Genomic DNA, 24,218 nt, shown 5'->3' with positions numbered 1-24,218 from the left:
CAAACTGTTAAAGATGCTGAAGTATTCAGGTGACCTAAATACTTCAGAAAGACTTGAGGCCCAAGTGATACATGCCAAAATAATGAAAACTTGGTAATAAGTTTTATGCTTAAAGTTACATTTTTCGTAGCATTAGTTATTTCAAATTGACTTTATTCAACACATTAAGGATACTGTAATTTTTAATGCTATTAAAACCTCAACTAGGTATTTCATATCACATCTTGATTTTCTCAGCTGCCTAGAACAGAGCTTTCTGCATGGTAAGTTCTCAAAAAACATGAATTAACATGGCTTAACAGCAATTTGAAAAATTAAAGTGTGGGAGAATCTCCCAAGGGAGAAATCAAATAATTACAAAAAGCCTGAGAAAGTCATGTACGTGACTATCCCTTGGTTTTCAGGAAAAGACACACATCTGTAATGAGGCAGACTCTCATGACTTGCTGTCATCTCTGACAGCTACTCAGGACTAAGCCAAAAACCTGGAATGCAGAAAAATACATTCTGAACATGCTACTGGCTCCAGGTTTGGAAGCTGAGAACTGGAGCTGAAGTACAGTTGAGCCTTGGACATCGTGGGGATGCTGACCTTCTGCACAGTAAAAAATCCAGCTGTAACCTACAGTTGGCTCTGTGTATGCTTGGTTTCCCTTTTTACATCCGTGGGTTCAACGGACCATGGATCATATAGTACTGTAGCATTTACTATTGGAAAAAATCTGCACATAAGTGGACCCACACAATTCAAATCTGTGTTGTTCAGGGTCAACTGTAGACTTCTAAAGTTTCGTTAGTAATTTTTTTAAGTTAAGCAAAATCTATAAACCATCCCTCAAATTGCCTGATCTTTTATAAGAATGAAATATTCATGTATTAAAATGACAAATATACTAAGAAAGTTGCTTCTATTAATGGAATAACACAGGAACTCATTTAGAACTCTCTGCATACGGAATTCAGTATTATGCCGAGTTTGCATACTACAAATATCTGTCCTGCATCCTCTGTACCTTTTTAGCCCTGTTTCAGCCATTTTATTAAGAGAAGCCAGAAGAATCTTTCAAGGTTTCAGGTCTGTTTAATATTGCCAGAAGCGAGTAACAGCAGAAGTTTGGAGCCTTAGCAGTCAAACTGATAGAGCTTAAGCTACACTGATGTTGAAACAAGTTAGTGAAGAGCATATAATTCTGCCAAGATCACTATCAGAGCTGTAAGGTGCACTCATAAAATTTTTGAAGCACTTCAAAATATTTTTAGTAAAAAAATAGCACTTTATGGGACTTCCCTGGCAGTCCAGTGGTTGAGACTCTGTGCTATTAATGTAAGGGGTACAGGTTCTAGCTCTGGTTGGGGAACTAAGATCCTACATGCTGTATTGCATTGCCAAAAGATGGGGAAAAAAAAAAGTCCCAGAGAATCTGGGAGTTGGAAGTAACAAAACAGTACTATAAATGAAGGAAGAAAAAAGTTCTATCCAAATTGCTTTATTAATAGTAGACTATTCACACATATTGCTTGCAAACAGTATAGACACAAAAAATATAAAAATAAACCAGTAGATAAATTTAAGGGCAAATGCAGTTTCACAGTAGGTCATTAAAGATTCTGTATATGTTTCTTTATATTGTAAGTTATTATAAACTAAATATATTAAGCAAAAAAAAAAAAAGGTGCAAACCAGCAAGTATCATATGCCACCATTTGTGTTTTTAAAAGGAGAAATATAGACAAATACCCTTAGATGTGCATAGAATACCTCTGGAAGAATGCTTAAAATGCTGCCAATGGCTGCCTAAGGGACTGGATGGGGGAATGGTAAGGAAACTCACTTTTCACTGAATATCCTTTGGTACAATTAAAAAATTTTTGAATCCTATTCATGTACCAATTTGTTTAAATATTGATCAGTAATTATGGTTAAGACTAACCCCCCTTATACATGGGTTTAATATAAAATTACTTCATTATATGACATGAAATGATTTTAAAAATTCTGGGCATTTGGGGAAATATTTTCATAAAAGGGGTTTACAAGATAAGAAATGAGTGAGAAATGCTGATGCAGTACAGTGACAGAGAATTTAACTTCCAACTATGAAACATTTTAGGGAGTATATAAAGACTATCTGCTGACTCCAGTGGTCAAGGTTAGCCTTTTTTTCTTTCCTAAGAGAAAAGGGTTGTGTATTTAGGAGGCTTGAAATTGTCACTTTAAGAAAAAACTGAAATGTCTTACAGTGAGTTTTAGGTGGGCCTACTTGATAAGAGAAATCAAATTAACTTAAAGCCAGCCATTAATAAGCTATTCATCTGCATGTTATTCAAGAAAATAAAAAAAAGTATGTTGATATACAATAATTAAATTTTTCTGTTGCCTTGGGAAAAAACAACTAAAATACACTTTCAGGATTGTGTTTCTCTAGTCTGGCTTCTCACTCATATCATGAACGTGATGGCACAAACATTAACTGTCTTGAGGAGCATGATCTGTTGTCGTTGATGTGCTTTCTGGGATGGGCGTACACCCTGTACACTTGATACGTTTTTCCCACTTTTCCTAACTGAATAGCATCATGCTCCTTCCTCTATCAGCATGTAGCCTAAATCCAAAAGGAGAAAGCTGAAAATCACCTACTTTCCCCCAGTCCCATAGCTTTTATTAAGCTATTTCAGAAACAGTAAAAGGATGATCTGCCTACTCCATCATACTCTTCAGTTCTGACACGCGAAATAGCAAATAAAGCATTTATGCCACTGTCTGTAACTTTCACACTCTGGAACAAGCACATTTGCAAATACAGTGATAAAAGGCCCTCAAAAAAATTAGGAGCATCATCTCTGGTATAAAAGAATTCAAAAACATCCAGTTCCAAAGAGTCCCTGAGCACTGTTCCTTCCAGCAAGAAGTCTCCAGAGAGGTAATGAATGAAAGGCACGTTTTCTCCATTTTGAGGACCGCTGCATAGTACTAGGATGGTATACCAGCCAGGCTAATCCCGGTTCTAGGTGACAACATTACCCCTCCCCACCTAAAATCTGTACACTGACGAGTCTAATGTTGGATGTAAACACAACACTTTAGAGGAGTGGCAGCTGGGGTATAGCTCTTCCACGGAAGATTCCAAGAGTACACGAGCGCTTTATAACTCCTCTTCTTCGTTTTCCAGGAAATCAGTCAGTATTCCATTGTCAACAGGAATTAATAAATATTCTACTCCATCAGTTCCCTAAAAGGTGTGAGAATACCTGAATGTTAGTCATTTGTAAGAAATGTATTTGAAATGTTAAACAAAAAAATGGACTTGATTTCATTAATAGTTCACATGAATAGAGAAGTATAAAAAACAAGGGCAGCCAGGGGACACAGAGGGATATATAGCTATTAAATACACCGAGTTTATAGTTAAACCACGTTATAGTGGAAAAGAAGACTAAAGAATGAGAAGGTGGGTATTTCCTGCTCTAAAACACTACACCACTGATATCTCTGTTCTTTTATACCCCTTTCAACCAGATCCTTCCCATTGGCTATAGGTTCAGGTATCTCCAATTACAAAACAACCCTCACTAGACTCCTCATTTCTCTGCAACCATCATAAAACCATGGCACCTTTCCAGAAGAGCTGTCTATAAATAGTGGTCTCCATTTACTCACTTTTTACTCAACCCAAGCCAACCTACCTACCACCATCATTATCATGTCACACCAAAAGAGCTTTTGGTTAGGCTACCAAGGAATCCCATTTTCCTAAATTCATTATGTATCTTCAGTCTTTGTCTTTTTGGCCTCTCGGTAGCACCTGACAATCCTGACCTAAAAATATGCTTCTCTTCTTGGCTTCTATGACATCTTGGTTTTCTTCTTGGCTCTCTGGCTGTTCCACCTCTGCAGGCTTATCTTCTACTTGGCCATTAAATATCACACTTCTAGGCCGTTTCTGGCCCTCTAATCTCACTATATGTTCTCTCTCTAGACTGTCTCACCAAAGCCTGGTTTCCATTATAATATAAATAGGTAGGAATCATAACCTTTTATCTCTAGCCCAGATCTTTTCTCTGGTATCTTGTCCCAGGAATCCAAATGCCCAGCTGACATCTCCACTTGAAAATGTCCAGAGAACCTCAACTGGAGTAAGTCCAAATATACTAAGACCATGAACTCATGCTCTGTCTCCCCAAAATGTTGCTCTTTCAGCTTCTCATCCAGTGATCCCACCATCTCTCTGGTTATGGAGGAAAGAAACAGGCCAGAAACCAGGAATCACTCTTGACACTCTCTTTTCCTTTGGTTCCCATATCCAGTCTGTCATCAGTTCTTGTCAATTTTGAGTCCCAACCACTTTTCTCTTTTTAACCTAGTCCAGATTGCCATCATCTCAGCCAGGCTACTAATACCTTCCCAGCTGGCCTCTGTGCGCTGAGGTTTCACAGTGCCCACCTTGCGCTGCCCCATCCCACTCTCCATACCATTGTCAGAACAATTTTCTCAATGACTTCTCATTACTTCAGAATGAAACGGGATTGTGTCATGCTGGCTGCTGTTTTGTTCCAGAGCCTCTTTACATGCTGCTCCTGCCTAGAATGCTCTTCCTTCCCTTGATGACTGTAAATCTCCTAGTCTTCCTTTAGGTCTCAGCTCAGTGGTCTCTTCTGATACACATAATTAGGTCAAATCCACCTACTGTAATATGTTCTTTCAGAACCATGTCCCTCCTGATCATAGGACTTAACCACAATTTAAATGTTACATGTATGTGATTATTTGACAAATGCCCATCTTCTCCATTAAGACTTTAAGCTTTATGAGAAAAGAAATTAGGTTTTTGCTTAACTTCTGTATCCTAACGCTTTATATACAGTTAGTGCTCAATACACATGGACAGGATTAATGAATAGAGGAGAAGGGAACATGATTATCTGACTCATTTCTAATGGCCTGTTTGTCACTCTGAACTAGAAGTCATAAGTCTTCTGCTCCATGCTGAAGTGGAGTATTTCTACCTTCTTTCTACAGAACTCAAATGGCACACTGCCTAAATGGATCCTTGTGACACACCAAGGCAATCTCAGTTTCATAACAGGCATACTTGTCCTTAAGTAAACAAGAGACACTATTCCTGGCATACAATGTTATACAGCAAAGTCTCACCTTCTTTGTTCTTATAAGCTTGTGGTCCCTAAATTCAGTTAACTGGGCCCGTAGTGTCAGATCACTATTGACAAGGAATGCCTCCCGACACTGCTGGTAAAAGTCTTGAAAACAAAGCCCTGGAGAGTTCAAAAGAAGATGTGAACATAAGTCAGTATTTAAGACATGACCCCATATATGCATACCCATGCTGAAAAAGACAGGAAAAAAGTGCTATTACCCGAGTATGTCAAAGCAGTCAGTAAATGCTGAGTAAATACCTCTCGAAGAAGCAAAACTAGAGAATACTTAGGTGTTATATACTGTGGCTTACATTTTTTTAATGAGAACTGATTGGCTGAAAGCAGTCAACTGTGGCCAAGGATAATATAATCTCATGGGCAGTTATAAACAGTGTGAGTAAAGTTGACTTTTTTAAAAGAGGGAACTAGTAAGTCAAGTGAGAGCTGAATGATTTTTAAAAAAATATATATTTTTTCAAAGTCTTTATTGAATTTGTTACAATATTGTTTCTATTTTATGTTTTGGTTTTTTGGCCACAAAGCATATGGGATCTTGGCTCCCCAATGAGGGATCGAACCTGAAACTCCCACATTGGGAGGTGAAGTATTAACCACTGGACCACCAGGGGAGTCCCCTGAATGATTATTAAAATGTGTGTTTAACAGATTATTTGCACTCAAGTTAAAGAAAATCTAAGTTGCCCAGTATATGAAATATATGTAGCTGGTAGACACACATTCATAGTTAACAGAGGAAATTTAAGAAGTATATTGGATTTGTTTTTCAATTTGTATTGACAAATAATACAAATAGCCTGCTCAGCAGTGTATCTGTGGGGTTGCTTGAAACTTTTCAATATGGCAAATACAGTGATCACGGAGCAAACCATTTATTTACTGCTGTGAAATACTGCAGTGCTATTATTAGATTCCAGGAAAAAGAATTTATGGGATGAAACAAAGGTCACACAATTTAATATCATAAATATTGGATACCAGTGTAAGAAGGGTTATCCTGGTTATCCAGCTGATACTTTATTAGTAGCCGGAAAATTCCCCTAAGGAAAAACACAAAAACAAATTGAAATCCAGAATGTTAACATCCACAGATAACAGTTAATAGTCAAGTACACAGAGACTGTGAAACACTTAGCCCATTTATATTACCTTCCTTTCCTTTTTCAAAGAACACCATACCCTGGTCTACTTAAAAAGGAGAAGCATTTTTACCTCCTTTTAAAGAAAATCTAGGAATACAGCTGACCCTTGAACATCATGGGTTTGAACTGCATGGGTCTACTTACATATGAAGCCTGGCATGCAGTCCATGGGGTTGCAAAGAGTCAGACACGACTGAGTGACTGAACCTGAACCGAACTTACATATGCATATTCTTCAACTAAACACTACAGAACTACATAGCCCCAGTTAATTGACTCTGCAGATGCAGTGGATTATGGAGTGCTGACTATGAAAAGTTAGACACAGATTAACCCCCATGTTGTTCAAGGGTCAAATTTTTTTAGGCTAGAGATTAGTTTACTATAGAAAACCTGGAATATATAATAAAAACTAAAGAAAGAAAAAATAACTAAAGAGAAAAATATTAATTCCATAACCCTAAAATTATAGCCACTAACATTTGATGTGGAGATCATATTTGCATATGCTGCTGTCTCAAGTCTTTGTGGAATGAAGTACTGTGAAAACATAAATTCATGCATTTATATATGGTATACACCATTTTAAACCTCACTTTTTCACTTATTTATTTTCCCACGTCTTAAAATTTCTTCCTTAACAGTTTTTAATGCCTGCTCATTTATCATACCACAAACTTACCATTTTCCTACTGGTTTTGGATGTTCACATTACTTACAATTTAAATTAATAAAAAATAACACATTAAATAAAATCATAATAAATATTCTTTCATTTTTTGGAACTGTTTCTGTAGGAGAGTGTACCAGGTAGAATTACTAGGTTGGAAGCAGTGTTATACAAAACTAAACTTCCCAGAAGTCCCTGGATGTGGCAAAAATTTTAAACCTTTGCATTTTCATCTTTATTACAGTCTAGAAGATAATTTCTATAAGCACATTTTGGATCATCTCAATGATCACTTTATAACTTAGTACACCACTGAATTTGGTGAAGATTTTTTGATCAATCACATTCATACCAAGTAAAGACTAAATGTGTATTGGAGTGTAAAGGATGAACCAAAGACGCACTGGAGGCTAGCATATAGACATTTAGGTATGGCAAACTAAAAATAATTGCTTTAGGGCAGTCAGCGTCATGTTGAGAATATCTGCATTGCTGGATTCCCAAGTTTATATGTAGTAACTTGCAACAGTCCATTAGGAGTAAGCATAATAGTAAAATTGAATGAACACTTTTTCTATTCCCAATTCCATCAAAAAATTTGATTAGATACCCATTTAACATATGTGCTAAGTTGCTTTAGTCGTGTCTGACTCTGTGACTCCATGGGCTGTAGCCTGCCAGGCTCCTCTGTCCATGGGATTCTCCAGGGAAGAATACTGGAGTGGGTTGCCATTTCCTTCTCCAGGCAATCTTCCTGATCCAGAGATTGAACCCACGTCTCCTGCATTGGCAGGTGGGTTCTTTACCACTGAGCCATCTGGGAAGCCATTTAATACATATTTCATTGTTAATGCAATGATAATCTTTAAGTGTACAGAAATAGCTTTAAAGAATAATACAATTCATTAAAATTAGCACTTGAGGGTTGACATCACAAGGGAGTCTTGTGATGATAAAGCTGCATATCTTGACTGTGGTAGTAGTTACACAAAGTTACACGTGACAAAATGGCACAGAGCTAACACACATACATACAAATAAGTGCACGTATCAAAAGTGAAATCTGAATGAGCCCTATGGATTGTGCCAGTGTCGGTCTCCTGGCTTTAACACCGCTCTGTGGTGTGAGCTACTGGCAGGGGGTAGTTGGGAAAGGAATGCTCTGGACCTCCCTGTACGTTTCTCTGTGGCCTCCCTGTGAGGCTACTAAAAAGCCTTTTTCAACAGCTTAATTACACAATTTATTTTTTGCTGGCTTATGCTATATACAACTTTTCTTAGCCTTTATTAACTAGCTCTTATTAATTCAGATATGCATCTTGGTTAGGCTGCTGAAGGGTTTCACTGGAGACACTATATACAAAGATTTTCAAGGTTTAACAATATGAGCTTTGGAACCACATGGATGGAATCAAAATCTCTGTGCCCTTTACCATCTACCTTAGAGTGGTTATGAGGATCAAAAAAGTTATTTCGTGTAAAGGGCCCTGTGTCTGAGTCATAATGTTCAATATGTAATTAAAAATAACTATCATATGTAAGTAAAATCCATGAAAACTCTGCTGTTTCCTCAACGATGACCACTGAGATGTTCTTACTCAGAAACATAAAAATCTATTAAAAATGCTGGTACCTCTGCTTTATTATTGGGCAATTTGAGACTACTACTGAGTAGTCTACCCAATGCATAACCCAGTACTAGCGACTATTATTATCATTGATAATACTTCTCTGCAAACCTAGAAAGGACTTTAAGTACTGCCAGTCAAACCTAACAGGGCATATCTTAAAATGTGTAAAGTTTTTTTTAAAAAAGAAGCAATAGTTTTCATTCTTACCTTGCATTAGGGGTAAGGCTTCGTAAGACATGAATTAGGGAACTAAGTGGTAGTGATCCAGACTGTTTAACCAAAAGAGAATTCTCATAGGAGGTTTCTTCAGTATAATGACTGTATGTAGTAGTTTCATACCAGAGCCAGTTATAAAGACTCTGCTTTGCATGATCCCACACTAGAGTACATGATCAAAAAAAATAAGAATGACTAATTATTTTCATATTGTCCTGTTACTAGATGCCACTCTAGGAAAGAACAAGAAAGCATTAAATAAAGTGAATTTTTATTTCACCATCAAAATCAGTACCTTACAGTCTAATTTTACTATCAATCACCATCTGAATCTTTATGTGTATATTAAATGCAGGTTAAAATATATTAACACTACCAAGGCATTCTTTTAAAAAATTTAATAATTCAGCATTTTGTTTTACAGGATTATCACAAAGTCTCTGAACTGAAGGCATAAAATAAATATTGCAGTATCACAAAGAAAAGTTAGAAAGAAACCCAAATAATAGTTGGGTCTCCTCTTCTTCAAGAAACTTTACCATAAAACATACCCTTTACTATCAAAATTTTTATTTCCAAGAATTATGTTCTAAATCAGATTGAGGACACCTATATTTTTGGCAACTGTGTTTTTAAACATGGAACAAAGGAAATGTATATGTAAAAACAATAAAAATGCTGTGACTTAAAACATTAAGAAAAGTAATTTTCAAAGACTGTTATCCCAAGAAGAAAAAACAGGAACATTCAACCTACTGAGAGGAGCATTGAGGTGATCAATAGATGCTATAAGGTATATATTACGTAAAGATGATAACTGTCCAATAATTTGCTGGCTTTTGTCTCCTCTCAACATTTGGCTATCCAAGTTGTGAATAAGAAGAAAGAGTTCTAAAGAAGAATCTAAAAGGAAAGAGAAGTCAATTATTATTTTCAGTGAGTAGTTGTAAAGTCCCCACCACATGCAAGGCTTATGTACTGAAGAACATATCAAGGTAATACAGGGCAAAACAGCTATTGTTAGGGGTATGCAATTTATTTGAGAAGACATGTCAGTCACTCATAAAACAGGCAAGACATAATTATACTCTTAAAAAAATGAAATTCATTGAAAATCAGTAGACTCTGAAGCAGTTAAAGACAACTGGAATGGTTAACACTTGAATCAATCCATGAAGTAACCAGTTTTAATAAGGCAAAATACATATTAGATTGGGAGGTGAATCTGTGGATATTGAACTGCAAGGGGGGATGGATCCCCATCCCTAAAAGAGTTCACATTAAGCATTAAGAGAGAATATAGAAAACCTCCATTATCATAAAAGCCGAGAGACAAAAACAAGAGAAGGGGAGAGGACTAGGATATTCCTCAAGGCACGAAGAAGGTCAGAGAAGTAAAATATAAAAGTCAGTGAAGGTAAAATTTGGATAACATGCATATTATAGAACTAAAATATTTATGATTTACATAATTATAAATATATTTAATATAAATTATAGATTATATAATATGTATTTATTATAGATTATATAATACAGATTATACACTACATATACACATTAAAAATGACTCAGGCACCTATTTTAATGAGCATACAAATAATATCAAAATCATCTATTAAATCATTAAGCATAACCAAGTACTCCATTTAATTGTTAGTCGCTCAGTCATGTCTGACTCTTTGCCACCTCATGGACTGCAGTCTGCCAGGCTCTTCTGTCCATGGAATTCTCCAGGCAAGAATACTGGAGTGGGTTATCATTTCCTTCTACAGGGGATCTTGCCAACCCAGGGATCAAACCCAAGTCTAGTTATTGCAGGCATATTCTTTACCATCTGAGCCACCAGGGAAGCTCCCAATTAATTGTTAAGCAATGACTAGGACAATTGTTAGCCCCTAAATAATTTTATTTTTATTTTTCTGAAATGCTCATATAACCAAAACACTCATACCAAAAGAACAATTTTTTTCCCATTTCTCAGATTTTAGTATATGAAATTATTCAAATGCATTGATATTTCCTCAGGATAAAGAAATAATACTTTATAAACATATTAAACAATACAAAACTGTAAGATACAGATGTTCCAACTGGCTGGAAGCACTTTACACTAGCCAAACAAAACTGGAAAATTATTCTGAAGTAAAAGGTTTTAGGGGAAAAAAAAGGGCTTTGGCTATATAAGTTCAAGATAGCAGGAGCAATTCTTTCCTGTTAGTTAAGTGAAGTTCACAGAAAAGGAAAGGAGAAATTATTTTAAAGAAATCTAAATCAGCAATGAAAGAAATATCATTATTAAAACTGTCCACATTTTTGTGTACACTAGAACACAAACAAGTAGACGTGCACGCTTAGCTTCACCCTGTAACTACAGAACATCTTCTTCACGTTACCTTCCTTAAATTTATTTGTTATCCACTCTAGCTGATCCAGCACGCTGCGGAAAGTACCCACATGATCAAGGACTTCTGTTACAGAATTCAGGACCTATGTCATAAAAGCAAAAGAGATATGTCAGTTATAACTTATTCTGTCATGTAGGATAAAAACAACCAGAAAGTCAAGCCTTTTTTTTTTTTTAATTAATTAAAAATAAATTTGGATTTCCCACCAAGTTTGAAAAATTACTTCAAAAGTCCTACTTTTTAAGGTAAGTAGATCTAATTTATTTTTTTTGCATAAGTTATTACTAAAAGGAAATGGGGAAGCAAAGGTATAAAGATAATATAAGCAGGGTAGTAAAAATATAAAACAAACCCAACAATGTGAGAAATATAAAACTATAGATTTATCAAATGAAAGAGGGTCCAAATATTCAGGACATTTTTAAAAAAGGAGTATTACATTGGTTAATATCCAGAGCCCAAAAGGCTTAAATTCATTTTCAAATGATGAAGAGAAATGAGCATCTGGTGTAAAAATGATCAAAGAACGATATACTATTACTTGAATTTTTACTATTTTTAGAGTATCAAAGTGACATAAAAGCATAATAAAGTTGAAGTTTTCCATAATCCTATCCTTCAGAGAAGTACTGTAGATAGTCAATGTAGTAAACAAAGCTAACATTTCCCTAAGATGTAATACATTCTCAGTTACCAAATAGGAAATTCAAGGAGGGGGATTCAAAGCTAGGACCCTCTGAGTCCAAACACGTGATCTTAAGCACTATGCAATCCTACTAGTGTAAAAACTAAAAACAAAAGATGAATGCTTCAGAATATGAAATAGCATCATCTTTAACATGACGGTATGGATTGGCAGGGGATATAATGTTACTCCTTTTTTAAAACATTTTTAAAACTTACTGATTTCACACTGATTCCAGGGAAGAAGCCATTGATGACAATATGTATGCAATCCTGCAGCATGGTGGTTCGAAATCTTTCTAGTAAATCTCTCTTAGAACCCAAACCATAAAGCACAATGTTGAACCCAAGGCTGTAAGAAAAACAGCACGCATGAAATTAAAGTTCAGTTCTTACTGCCAATTTTATAATCAACCAGTTTCCTTCATTTAAGTTTATCAAGAATACAGGAAGAACTGGCATGGCTAAATAACGATTAATATATTGATTCCCAACATACGTAAAGAAAAAGCACAATTTTCTTATCTGTACACCAAGCTTGTAGTTCCAACTTTCAGTAGCTTTCTCTCTAGCTCCTGTTGTGGTTCAGTTGCCAAGTCATGTCTGACTCTTTGCGACCCCAAGGACTGTAGCACACCAGGCTTCCCTGTCTTGCACTATCTCCTAGAGTTTGCTCAAACTCATGCCCATCGATTCGGTGGTGCATCCAACCATCTCATTCTCTGTCACTCCCTTCTCCTCCTGCCCTCAATCTTTCCCAGCATCAGGGTCTTTTCCAATGAGGTTGTTCTTTGCATCAGGTGACCAAAGTATCAGCGTTTCCTATAACCTTTCAAGTAATAGGAGGAAAGAAAGAACAAGGCACTAGGTATAAGAAACTAAAAAAATTTTAATAGGCTGCTAATTGAGAGATGAAACTGGAAAAGTAAGCAGGGGCCAGATCACAAAAGGTCTTGTTAAACCAACTAAGACATTAATTGGATTTTATTCTAAGGAATATGATCATTTAAAGTTAGTAGTCAGGTGTTAGGGGAGCCTGGTGGGCTGCCATCTATGGGGTTGCACAGAGTCGGACACTACTGAAGCGACTTAGCAGCAGCAGCAGTCAGGTGTTAAGTGAAGGGTTTTAAGTAGGAAAGTAACATGATTTTTTTAGAAAGATTATACTGGCTGAGCTGGGGAATGGATATGAAGGAGGGTAAAACTGAAGACTATGGACTTGAATTAGGTGTCATGGAGAAAAACAAGGTGTGAAGAGCTTTATGGATCAAATCAGTTGGATTTGGAGAATGATTAGACATGGAAGATAAGTGAAAAGGACTATTAAGAATAACTCAGTTTTTTGGCATTGGCAACTATATGATGAAGTGATATGCACTACCCTAGGTAGTTGGGGCAAGTGGAAATGATGGGTTTAAGATAAGTTAAATTTTATGTATAATGAATTAGTTATGGAATTTCTACATGGACACTTTCAATATAATTCATGTCTGCTGCTGAAGTGAATTTTGGCTGGGCTAGAGATACAGTTATGGGAGTTATTCACATACAAAGAGCAACTCAAGCCAAGAGAGTGGATGAGACAACCCAGAACATCAAGCATGAAGGGTCAAGTTAAAGTTCAACTCCATGATTGTTTATGGAGGTCAATCAGAAACAGTATTTATGAAATGCTCTGCAGCAATGCAGGATAGCCTAGAAATAGAAGAAGAGAAGAGATAAATCCCCAAAGGTGGAGATTAGCAAGGTAAAAGCAGCAGGAAAAACCAAGCAAGGAAATTCAGAGAACTAGCAATTCTACTGAAGTAGCTGACTATGAGGTCTAGACTGGGAAGCAAAGCAAATCAAGTTATCAAAGTTGACATATGGGAAGAAACGAATTGGTGGGCTGTGGGGTAGGATTAGAGTGAAGATCTGCTATATAAACGTATAATGAACAGATCCATACATAGTTACTCAGAAAAGGTAAGGTCCTAACAGGGAAGAAAATAATTTTCTTACTAGCATAATCCTTTGATTTATTATTGGCAAAAGAAAACCAGGATCAACTGGGGAAAACTGTGGCAATTTCTATGTTCTTACTGTATTCACATTTTAGCATACGTTTTAAACACTTCCTTATACTAAGTTTCTTTTAAATACAAATATAAAAATAATTATAGAAAAATTTTCAATATTTTAATTTTTACCATTCTAGGTATTTTAATGAAAGTTTAAAATTTTACCTTAAGTATTTGGGAAATGATAAAATATTCTAAAAAAAAACAATTTAAAAATGGTAAAATAATATTTATAGAACAGATCTCATGAAATTTGAAGGTCTATAGTACATGTAAACAGAATGGGATTAAAAGAAAAATATATATTCTTTCATTTTAGAAACTTGGCTGTGAAAAACTGAAATAAAATCTGATATATTTATCAATCTTGACAAATTATATTTTCAAATATCTTTATAAGTAATAATTCATAATTCTAAGAAAGGGTATTTAGTTTATAAAAGCTTTCAAATTTGATTAAACTTAGAAAAGACACATTTTTTGTAAATTGGAATTTCTGAGAAGAGTCATATAATAATATGACATTTCTACATTTGGGTCATAAAACTGGGAAAACAACTATTTTTTTCAAATTTTTACACATAAGTAAAAATGCATATCAAGGTCACTGCAAAAAAAATTAATGTCTAACTGCTTTGATTTTAACATAGACTTATGTACATATATTATAATGTAAATATATTTATTCTACAGAGGTTTGCAATGACAATAGTACTTACTGTAACTGCAACATCCATTTATGAAATAACTGTTCATGCTGTTGATTTAGTTGTTTAAGTTCAGCAGAAAAGGAAGGAGAAACCTTGCTCAATAAGTTATGCAAAGTTTGCTTTAAAAAAAAGGAAGAGGGCAGGAAGAAGATCACTCTCAAGTCACATACATCAAATCAATTCCAAGTAAAAATATTCCCTTACAGGTCGAGGTTAGAAGAGGTTATTAGTGGAAATATTACTTTAATCAGGTTTGGTTATGAGTGCCTCTACTGAATATACATAGTATTTCAATATTTGTTTTTGTAAAATGTGTTATATACTCTTACATACAAACATGTAAAACAGTAATGAATTTGTTAAGTTTTGTCTAGAACCATTTACATGACAATGAACTCCAAATGTAAGGCTTTAATTTCTAAAAAAAACTGTTACCATCATGAGATGATTAAACCTGCCTCCCAGTTTTGACAACAAATCCAGACATTCTGGTAACTAAACACAGCTCACTTCTTGAAATGAAAACAGGAGCAAAAAGCTGTATATCCCTTTTTACCTTGGCACTACTGTGTTTTCATCATTCTATCCTTTAAGTAAAATATTCTTTTAATACTGAGGACTAGTGCAGCAATCAAGACTCTAAACACTCTAGCCTATAGTGTGTATTTTTTGCTAACAGTTTTTATTTATTCACATACTTAAAGAGAAATAGGACAAATTCTAAGTGAAATGTTAAGCAGGTAGCTTTAAAAAATCTCTCTCCATCTGTGCAGAATTACATTACTAGCCCCAGCACTTGCCGCCCACCTATCCATACCCTTTGCTGTGTGACTTTGCAATCCCTCCCACTAAACAAGTGAGTCTAGTCCCCTGCTCTTTGACTTTGTTTTCAGCCACGTGATTTACGGTGGCTACCAGAATGAGGCAGAAGTGACAGAGACAGTTTTGAGCTCAGGCTTTACGAGGTCTTTTGTTTTTTCACTTCTGTCTCTGACACTGTCATGAGAGGAACATGCCTCTGGTAACCTTCCAAGGAGGTCCAATAAGGAAGACAGATATGTGGAGCAAATCCTAGATCAGCCAACTCCCAGCTAACTGGAAGACATGAGATATAAATGTTTCTTGACATGTGCTACTAAGACTGTATCCATCAGCTATGTCCGCAATTAATCAAAGACTCTCCTTTCTTTCATTATCAGTAACAGGTGTTTCTTTCCTTCTCTGAGAGATCTTTGTCTCTAGGTCCCGTGAAGTCCTACTTTGACCCTAGATCCACTTCCCCCCCACCCCCATGCTGCTTATATAAAAACAGATGTGCTAACAAGATGTTAGTGCCATCTCTTCCTTGGAACAATGTGGTTTCTTGACACATGTTTTCAGCTAGTCTCTGATTTGAGTTGCAATACCAATGAGCCAGGTAGAAAGAAACAAAACACCCAAAAAAAAACAACCACAGAGCACCATGTCATCCAGGTCACAGTGGTTTACCCAATAATCTCCTCTCTTTTTTCTATAGCTTGAAAAGTATGTCAAAAGTCCTGTATACCTTAGGAAACTGCACTGAATTCTACTTTCAGAAAATAATAAAATCTTGATTCTCTGAGTCAATAACAATGTCTTATTGACTAAAATTATCAAGCCCACTTTCTAATCAAACATTTTCTTATTCAGATGGTTCTGCATCTCTGTGTCTTGTCTTAGTGAGGTATGAATAAAAGCCCTGGGTATAACTGCATGGTATTTTTATATGACACACTGGAACCATAGTATACAGTAACCCTGTTACCTTACTGTACTGGACAGGCTTTCCATAGTATCAGAAAGCAGAATACCCACTACATTTTGCAAGGTTTTTAACTCAGAATCAGGTCAGTCAGTGTTTTATGACCAATGTGAGGTTCAATGAATATATGGACTAAATTAACAATAGAGATTAATGGTACATGGATTTCAAAGAAACTATGACCCTACACAGGGAACTGTATTCAGTATCCTGTGATAAACCATACTGAAAAGAATGTGAAAAAAAAATATATACATATAACTGAATCACTTTGTTGCACAGTAGAAATTAATACAACATTGTAAATCAAGTATATATATGTCAATAAAATAAAAAAAGAAACTATGACCCTGATGATTACTGTAGGTCCTGAAGAAATGATAAACAAGAGAAAAACATAATTACAGTACTCTTCAGATTTTGCTGCTTATATAGTATATATTTCAGATCACAATAAGAAAAATTTAGAAGTAGCATTCATTGCAACATACCTGATCCAGTTTAGCCCTCTTTAGTTTCTGCAGTGTCCTATCAGAGGTTAAAACTTTAGAACTGCTGTGGGCTTCAAAATATTTTTCTACTAAGTGACTCTGAAAGTGGACAAAGCAAAGTCAGTTCTTAGTTTCAGATATTTGTTTTATATCAAAACTAGATAGTAACAGCAGTGTAAAACAGGATAAGTGAAATTCTTTATTTGGCAATCAGTATTTTCTTTTTGAAGCAACAACACTTTGATTAAGGACCAAGCAAAATTAATTCCAGTGATAAAACTGAGTAACTCTTAGGATCATAAAAGTTGAAGAAAGTGACTAGTTTGAAGTAGTCTGTCCAAAAATGATTCCTAAATTCCAATATATAATTCCTATCCAGACTTACAGAAAAAAAAAGGTTTTATATATCAGGACCTTTGTTTTGCCTCACACAGTCCTAGCAAATTCTTTAATAACTGTGGGTGAAGGACTGTGAAAATGAGAAAGATATCAACACCAAGGGTTAAAAAAAAAAAAAAAGACTTGCTTACTATTCCAGTAAGATGACTGACCACGGGTTCTACTGATGTGGGGCATGACTGACCTCTATGAAAGGAAGGAAGGAATGGAAAGCTATCAAGCAGTAGGCTCTGCTCTGAGTCTTTACAGAGAACGAGAGGATAATTAGCCTTTTCTCAGGCCATGATGTGTGGAGTGTTCTCCAAACAACTCAACCTGGATCCAGAGTCACAGCATTTATTATACACTTACACTAACCTGAATACATCAACAGTGGTACAAAAGAAAATTATATAAAAAGGTATATACTGAGAAGTCTTGCCTTCAATTATCCAACTAGTATTTACTGAAAAGCTCTTTTTCAAGTCAACTGAATCGCCACCTTTTAGCATATGCTATGGTATTGATATATGGATATGGAGAGAGAAAGAGGCCAGGACACAAAGTTCAGAAATATATATGTGGGAATTTATGTGAAAGGCTAAGAAAATGTAGATAAGTGAAGTAAAAATATTGTGCTGATCCTCCCATTTGGATCTTTTAGGTAGCTTATCTTTGAGATATTACTAATTTTTCTCTCAGGTTAAAGTTCTCTCTTCACTTACTGTTTTCTCTCTCTTCATTTTCTTAGAAGGGGTTTCTCTGAAAACAGGAGTTGAAACTTCTCTATTCTGAGCTTGAATCTTTTGGCTCAATATGTCTTCATTAGTGTCCTCTTCATATTCCTGTGCGACCCCTTCATCATCCTCTGAGTTGGAAGCTGAATATTCACTTTCACTGTCAGAATGAGACCGTGGAACTATGGGGGAAGAAGTAATTGGGAAAATTGGACAGCTTGCCAAGAGAGACATTATAGGGTATTAGGAAGAGTGTGGGCATTGAAGTAAGAGATTGTGACTTCTGATTTTGTCATTACATGATGATGATCTCACCAGAGCTAGTTTTGTAAGTTTTATGAGCACCAGTTTCCTCATTTATCAAATGAGGCTACCAATGCTTAATTTAATAAAACAATGTTTTTAATAAAACATTGTGAAGATTACACTGAAATGCATATAAAGCAACTAACAACGCCTAACACATAGGAATTGAGGCAGAAATTGTCAGTCATACCTAATATGTTCTTTCCTTCTTCCTTGCTAATAGAATTCATTGTAAAATGTGGTAATGTGCTAAGGAATAAATAATCACAGTAAATTTAACTGTCTTTTCCTTTGCCTAATACATGCTCTCTCAGCCTCCTTTGCTACCAGAGTTGGCTACGTAAACATTTAACCGATGAAGGAAGATTTGCTGGAAGCTTTTCGGAAAGATTCTCCTCAGTTAAGAAAGGAAAACCCCTTGGTAGCTCGGCAGGTAAAGAATCCACTTGCCAACGAAGGAAGACGCAGGTTTGATCCCTAGGTCAGCTTCCTCTGGAGGAGGAAATGGCAATCCACTCCAGTACTTTTGCCGGGAAAACTCCATGGGCAGAGGAGTCTGGTGGGCTGCAGTCCATGGGGTCCCAAAGACTTATACCCATAGCTTAAAGCTATGGAAGCCATTTTGCAATATAAAATATCAAAACTAAAGATGAAAAATGCCAGCGATAAAGCAAAATAACAGGAAGAACAGGAAGATCCTTCATGACACTGTTGAGTCACTACATTAACCACCAACTGTGTATCTCTAGACTTCTTATGATGTGAGACACTTCAATGTCCGTGGCTTAAGCAAGTGTTACAGAGTTTTCCACTGCTGCCCATTGAAAATGCCATCCTAACTGACAGAGCACTCAATATATGACAGTCACTACTTTAAGTACTACTAATACATGGGCACAATCCATCCCAGAGTTGATATAAAAGTTATATTTTTAAACAAACCATAATGACCCTAACCACTCTCTAGAAATAATAAAACTAGTTTTATAATCATAAAGTAAGGATAAAACTAGTTTTTACACTCAATAAATATAAAACTATCATAAAAGGTTAAATTCCAAAAGAAATAATTTTAAGCAAATCACTATTTATTTTGAAGAGTAGATACACTTCAGAATATCCAGTCAGCATGTAACAAATATAGATACTGAAAAAAAAAAAAAAAAAAAGGCTTGATTTTGTGGGCATATATAGCTTAGAAGATTCAGATTTGTGGTGATTGCTGCCCATGGTAGATGCATGGGTTAGAAGTGGTAGGAGGTACCAGACAATGTCTTTATCCTATCTACATGAATACATCATACGTGTTGGTGTATTTATTTGATGGTTATTGAGAAGGAAAAGGATGTTCACCTTCTCTCTAAAAAGGATTCTTCTGTGGAGTAAGGAGGAAATTAAGATGTGGGATGTATTTGACATAAAATAATAATAACAATTGCATATATCATCTTTTACTACTTCAGATATCCACTAATTTAGTATTATAAATTTTATGTTGATTAAAAATGTAGCATCAACTTTATACCTTGAAAAGAATGGCTACGGGGCATGGACTTAACAATGTCAGCTAATATTGTAAAGGAGTCAACCCCAAGAAAGGTGCTGATATCTTTAGGAAACCAAGGTCAACAAGAAATTTGCCCCAAAGTTAAACATTTAAAAACCCCAAAACAGGGAGTTCCCTGGAGTTCCAGTAGTTCGGGTTCCACATTTTCACTGCGGTGGCCTGGGTTCAATCCCTGGTCAGGAACTAAGATCCTGCAAACCATACAGTGCTGCAAACAAAACAAAACAAACAAACCAAAAAAACCCAAAACACTTTTAATTTCCCCAAAGGTGGGACTCATGTTTGTTTACTTGGCTTTGTTTAGTGTTCAGTATAACTGAATATTTTGAATTATTTCAATATAAAACTTCTAAATAAATCAATAGAACCATTTCTAACACTGTCTTTGGCAAATAAACCTAGAAAGCATGTGATTATATTGAAGAAGAATTTTAACTAACCTTAATATCCATTGACTGTAATGTCAAAGACATGGTGCTAAGGGTTAAGAGTTAAAATATAAGATATAGTCCTTGCCCTTAAGGGATTTACAATTCAACTGAAGATGTGACCATATCTTTTCCATCATGAAAAGAAACAGCAATAAGTAGTTATAATAATAAAAGATGATAATAGCTAACACCTGTTAAGCATGTATCGTGGTCAAGCACTACTAAGCACGGTTGACATTCTTTATTTCAATTAATCTCAAAATAACTCTGAGGCTGGTACCACTATTGCCCCTATTTCACAAATGAAAAGAACTGAGACATAGAGAAGTCCCTGTGACAGACCAAAGAAAAAGCAAGCATTCTAAGGCTAGAACCTGTCCATTTAACCATTATTCCCTCTTGTTTAGATGCTTTTTTTTAATTAAAAAACTCAGTGTTAAAAGAAATACACACCTATTAATCTCTTCCTTAGCCCACGAGGTGCTGTTGACAGAAATTCACTTTTATCATTGTTCTGTTCAAAAATAAAAAAGCAACATAGTTTTAAGTAGTCAAATAATAATGATGACATGGAAATTAATGATGGATCTGGGTGCAAGAAAGGCTGGAAAGAAAAAAAATATTTTGTTTTCAACAGATGACATTAGAACTAGAGGAGCTACTTCCTGGAACTAGAAGACAATGACAAATGACTTTGTTGGGGGGAAAAAAAAGACTATAACAACATAAATGATACAAACAAATTCCAAAGGATTCTTAGAGTGATACTGTAAGTTGTATCCCAGACATCTGTAAAGTATGGACTTCTATTTTTATGTAAAGAAAAAGCATAAATTTATCAGTGTTTGAACCATTCTTCACCTATCAGATTAGCAGACTTTTTTTTTTAAAGAGGTAATACTGTTCAGTGATGATCAGTAAGCAAATGGGATTTGCTTAAATGGGATTCCTATACTTAGGGCAATGGGCCTTTTAATGTACAAAAAATTTACTGGTGTTAAAGTAGTCTGTGAGGAGTCTTCCCTGGTGGTCCAGTAGTGAAGAAATCTGCCTTCCAAAATGCAGGAGACATGGGCTGCACCCTCTGTGGGGAACTAAGATCCCACATGCTGCAGGGCAGCTAAGCCCGCATGCCCCAACTAGAGAAGTCCATGCGCTGCAACTAGAGAACCTGTGTGCCACACCAAAGACCCAGCACAGCCAGAAATAAAAAACGGTCTGTGAGGACAGAAACAGATTTCTACTTTTACTTCTGTATTTTTAATTTTTTAAACATTTATAGCGATATAACGTGTTTTTCTTTTCTTGACAAAATCTAATACTTTAACACCATTCAATTTCTGCACAATAAAATGCCTACGGTTGTATACATGGTAACAGTATTGATAAAAAGATAAAACACCCTTTTTTTTTGGCAACATGAATATATGACACAAAATATAAGTCTGCTGTCTTGCGATAAGTCGATGGCACTAGTTATAAATATTATAACTAAATTTTGATTCAGGATATTAATAGTAGTATTATAATAGTTGATCTGATCCATGGGTTTATAAAATATATCATAGTATAATTTAAACTTTTTTGATACAGATCCTTAATTTTTTAAAAATATTTTGCCACCCTGATCCAGTACACATGTGCATATATAACTGAGTTAAATTATAATAATACTTATAAAATAGAAATTTCCTGTTTCATCCTATTTCATTTTTTTAAATTGTAGATCATGACCTACCAAACTGATTTCTGGATTGAGAACTGAGACAACCTATACCCACAGAGCTTAATTATCAGGTCTGAGAACACCTGTGTCAAAATAATCATTTCAGAAAACTCTTGCTCAAAAAGGTAAGGCTAAAAAAAAAAAAAGGTAAGGCTATAAACTAGTAAATAACTTCACTGTTTTCTACAGAAATTTCTGCAACTAATTTATCTTGACAGTTTGTTCATCTGGGCAATCTATTCTCCCATTAGGATAGCAGATTACTAACCAGGGCAAACAGCTTGCTTACTTGTTTACTTATCAAAACTCAAATTTTGATAAGTAAATTTCAATTACTGTCTGCTACCGTAGACGAAACTCAGTTTAAAACCCTCTCCGCACTGTGTCCACTAATCCTAAAATACTATGCCATGAATTTTTGTCTAATACAGATCAGTTTCCCATCTTGATAGATGTGCCTTAAAACCCTCGAGTCCAGATCCCAAAGCCCTATACATATTCTCTCCTGACTGACCCCTTCTAAGATAAAACACTAAGACTCTCTCAGGGTGATGGTCTCTTATTGTGGTGGGTATAATACCACTGATTAACAGGTTTTCTGATCGTGTTTTAGGGAATCAACAAGATCCACTAAGCTGTGATCCATAACTTGAAAAAGAATGTGCCAATTTATCTAAAACATTGACTGGATTGTGAAGTGAAGTGAAGTCACTCAGTCGTGTCTGACTCTTTGCAACCCCATGGACTGTAGCCTACCAGGCTCCTCCATCCATGGGATTTTCCAGGCAAGAGTACTGGAGAGAATGAGCTTTATTCTTTTACAGTGATACAAGATATAATATGGGGGGAAAAAAGCATTATCAAAGGCACGGAAGGCTCTGCCATGTCTAGTCTCACACCTACACTTGCCTAAAATAGGACATTCCTGCACAGGCTATAACCATGGCCCTGAATGTCTATACTCAAAATTTTATGAGGGGTTCCCAGAACTGAGCCTGTACACAAGTCCAGACATGTCTAAATCTATAGCCACCTAGGCCTGGAAACACCACTCACATATTCATTATCCTGGATTCATCCATGCCTACCTGGGCTTGCCCACATCTAGGCAGGGCCACTTGACAAAGTATTATGAAAGAACAAAACCACAAAAACACAAAGGAGAGGATAAACTTTTCATTACTGTCTGCTACCCCGGAATGAATTTACCAAAGCCAACTTAGGTTTCAAACATAAATGATAAGGGGATAGATGAATAGATTTAGTGTATTTGGGGATTAATCCCACCCCCCACCAAAAAAAAAAACATTATATATAAAAGCAACACCAAACCAAACCGTAAAATCTCCAAGCCAACTCTACTTGATGAAAATACCCAGGGATAGTTCTGACACAGAAGAGGCAGAAAAGTTGGGGCCAGAAAACCTGGCTTCATTTTCCAGCTTGTTCCTTTCCTGGTTTGGTGAGTTTAGACAAGTCACTTCACTTCTCTGAACCTCACATTCTTCATGTGTAAGTTAGGTATTTACTTAGCAGATACTTGTAAATGATAAAGTACCATCTAAATTAACAGGTGAAATGCTCATTTTTCATCATGTCTTATTTTGTAACACTGGTTTTTGCTTATTTTTAGTCAACTGCTTACCTTCAACTGAGATTTGTCTGAAGAAGAATGCCCTAAAGAATGAAACAAAAAGCCATTACTCACTACAAATACTTTGTTCCATAAAAACCTAGTTTCATTAAAAGCAAAGTTGCAAGTTCTATCCAGAAGCCACTATATTACTGAATTCTCAATTAATTACATCTCTACTAGAGGCTGAACTGTTCTTATTAATTTTATGATTGCTCCCATTAGTGACATTTCTGTAGCATTCATGTAACAAGAAAAACTACATCTTTTCATTGTTTATTTTTATTTATTTTAGCCATGTCATGTGTCTTGTGAGATCTTAGTTCCCCAACCAGGGATCAAACCCAGGCCCCAGCAGTGAAAGTGTGGAGCCCTAACCACTGGACCATGAGGGAACACCGGCTCATTACTATAATAGCACACTATTTAATCTAGTTGGAGTGGGTTATTCAAAAACAAGTGCTCCACAATTC

At 35.7% G+C, this 24,218-nt stretch overlaps 1 protein-coding gene across 4 annotated transcripts in view; it reads right to left on the bottom strand.

The window, feature by feature from the left end:
- Positions 1 to 1,471: 1,471 nt before the first annotated feature.
- The window catches only part of ORC2 (origin recognition complex subunit 2), a 37,635-nt gene continuing 14,888 nt past the window's right edge, over positions 1,472 to 24,218 (bottom strand). For 3 of the 4 annotated variants that reach the window (XM_070388318.1, XM_005909828.2, XM_070388336.1), the window contains 12 exons: positions 23,758 to 23,789; positions 20,840 to 20,900; positions 18,071 to 18,264; positions 16,968 to 17,066; positions 14,703 to 14,812; positions 12,143 to 12,275; positions 11,228 to 11,321; positions 9,588 to 9,734; positions 8,823 to 8,994; positions 6,151 to 6,212; positions 5,153 to 5,271; positions 1,472 to 3,230 (listed from right to left, as the gene is read on the bottom strand). In XM_070388318.1, the coding sequence (XP_070244419.1) occupies positions 3,144 to 3,230; positions 5,153 to 5,271; positions 6,151 to 6,212; positions 8,823 to 8,994; positions 9,588 to 9,734; positions 11,228 to 11,321; positions 12,143 to 12,275; positions 14,703 to 14,812; positions 16,968 to 17,066; positions 18,071 to 18,264; positions 20,840 to 20,900; positions 23,758 to 23,789 (1,310 nt within the window). In that variant the 3' untranslated portion in view covers positions 1,472 to 3,143. The remainder of the gene's footprint in view (positions 3,231 to 5,152; positions 5,272 to 6,150; positions 6,213 to 8,822; positions 8,995 to 9,587; positions 9,735 to 11,227; positions 11,322 to 12,142; positions 12,276 to 14,702; positions 14,813 to 16,967; positions 17,067 to 18,070; positions 18,265 to 20,839; positions 20,901 to 23,757; positions 23,790 to 24,218) is intronic. The other variant, XM_070388329.1, reaches the window with a different exon arrangement.

This window comes from Bos mutus, chromosome 2 (assembly GCF_027580195.1).
Source record: "Bos mutus isolate GX-2022 chromosome 2, NWIPB_WYAK_1.1, whole genome shotgun sequence".
NCBI lineage: Eukaryota > Metazoa > Chordata > Mammalia > Artiodactyla > Bovidae > Bos > Bos mutus.
Note: the sequence above shows the minus strand (reverse complement) of the source record. Positions and strands in the feature narration are given on the sequence as shown.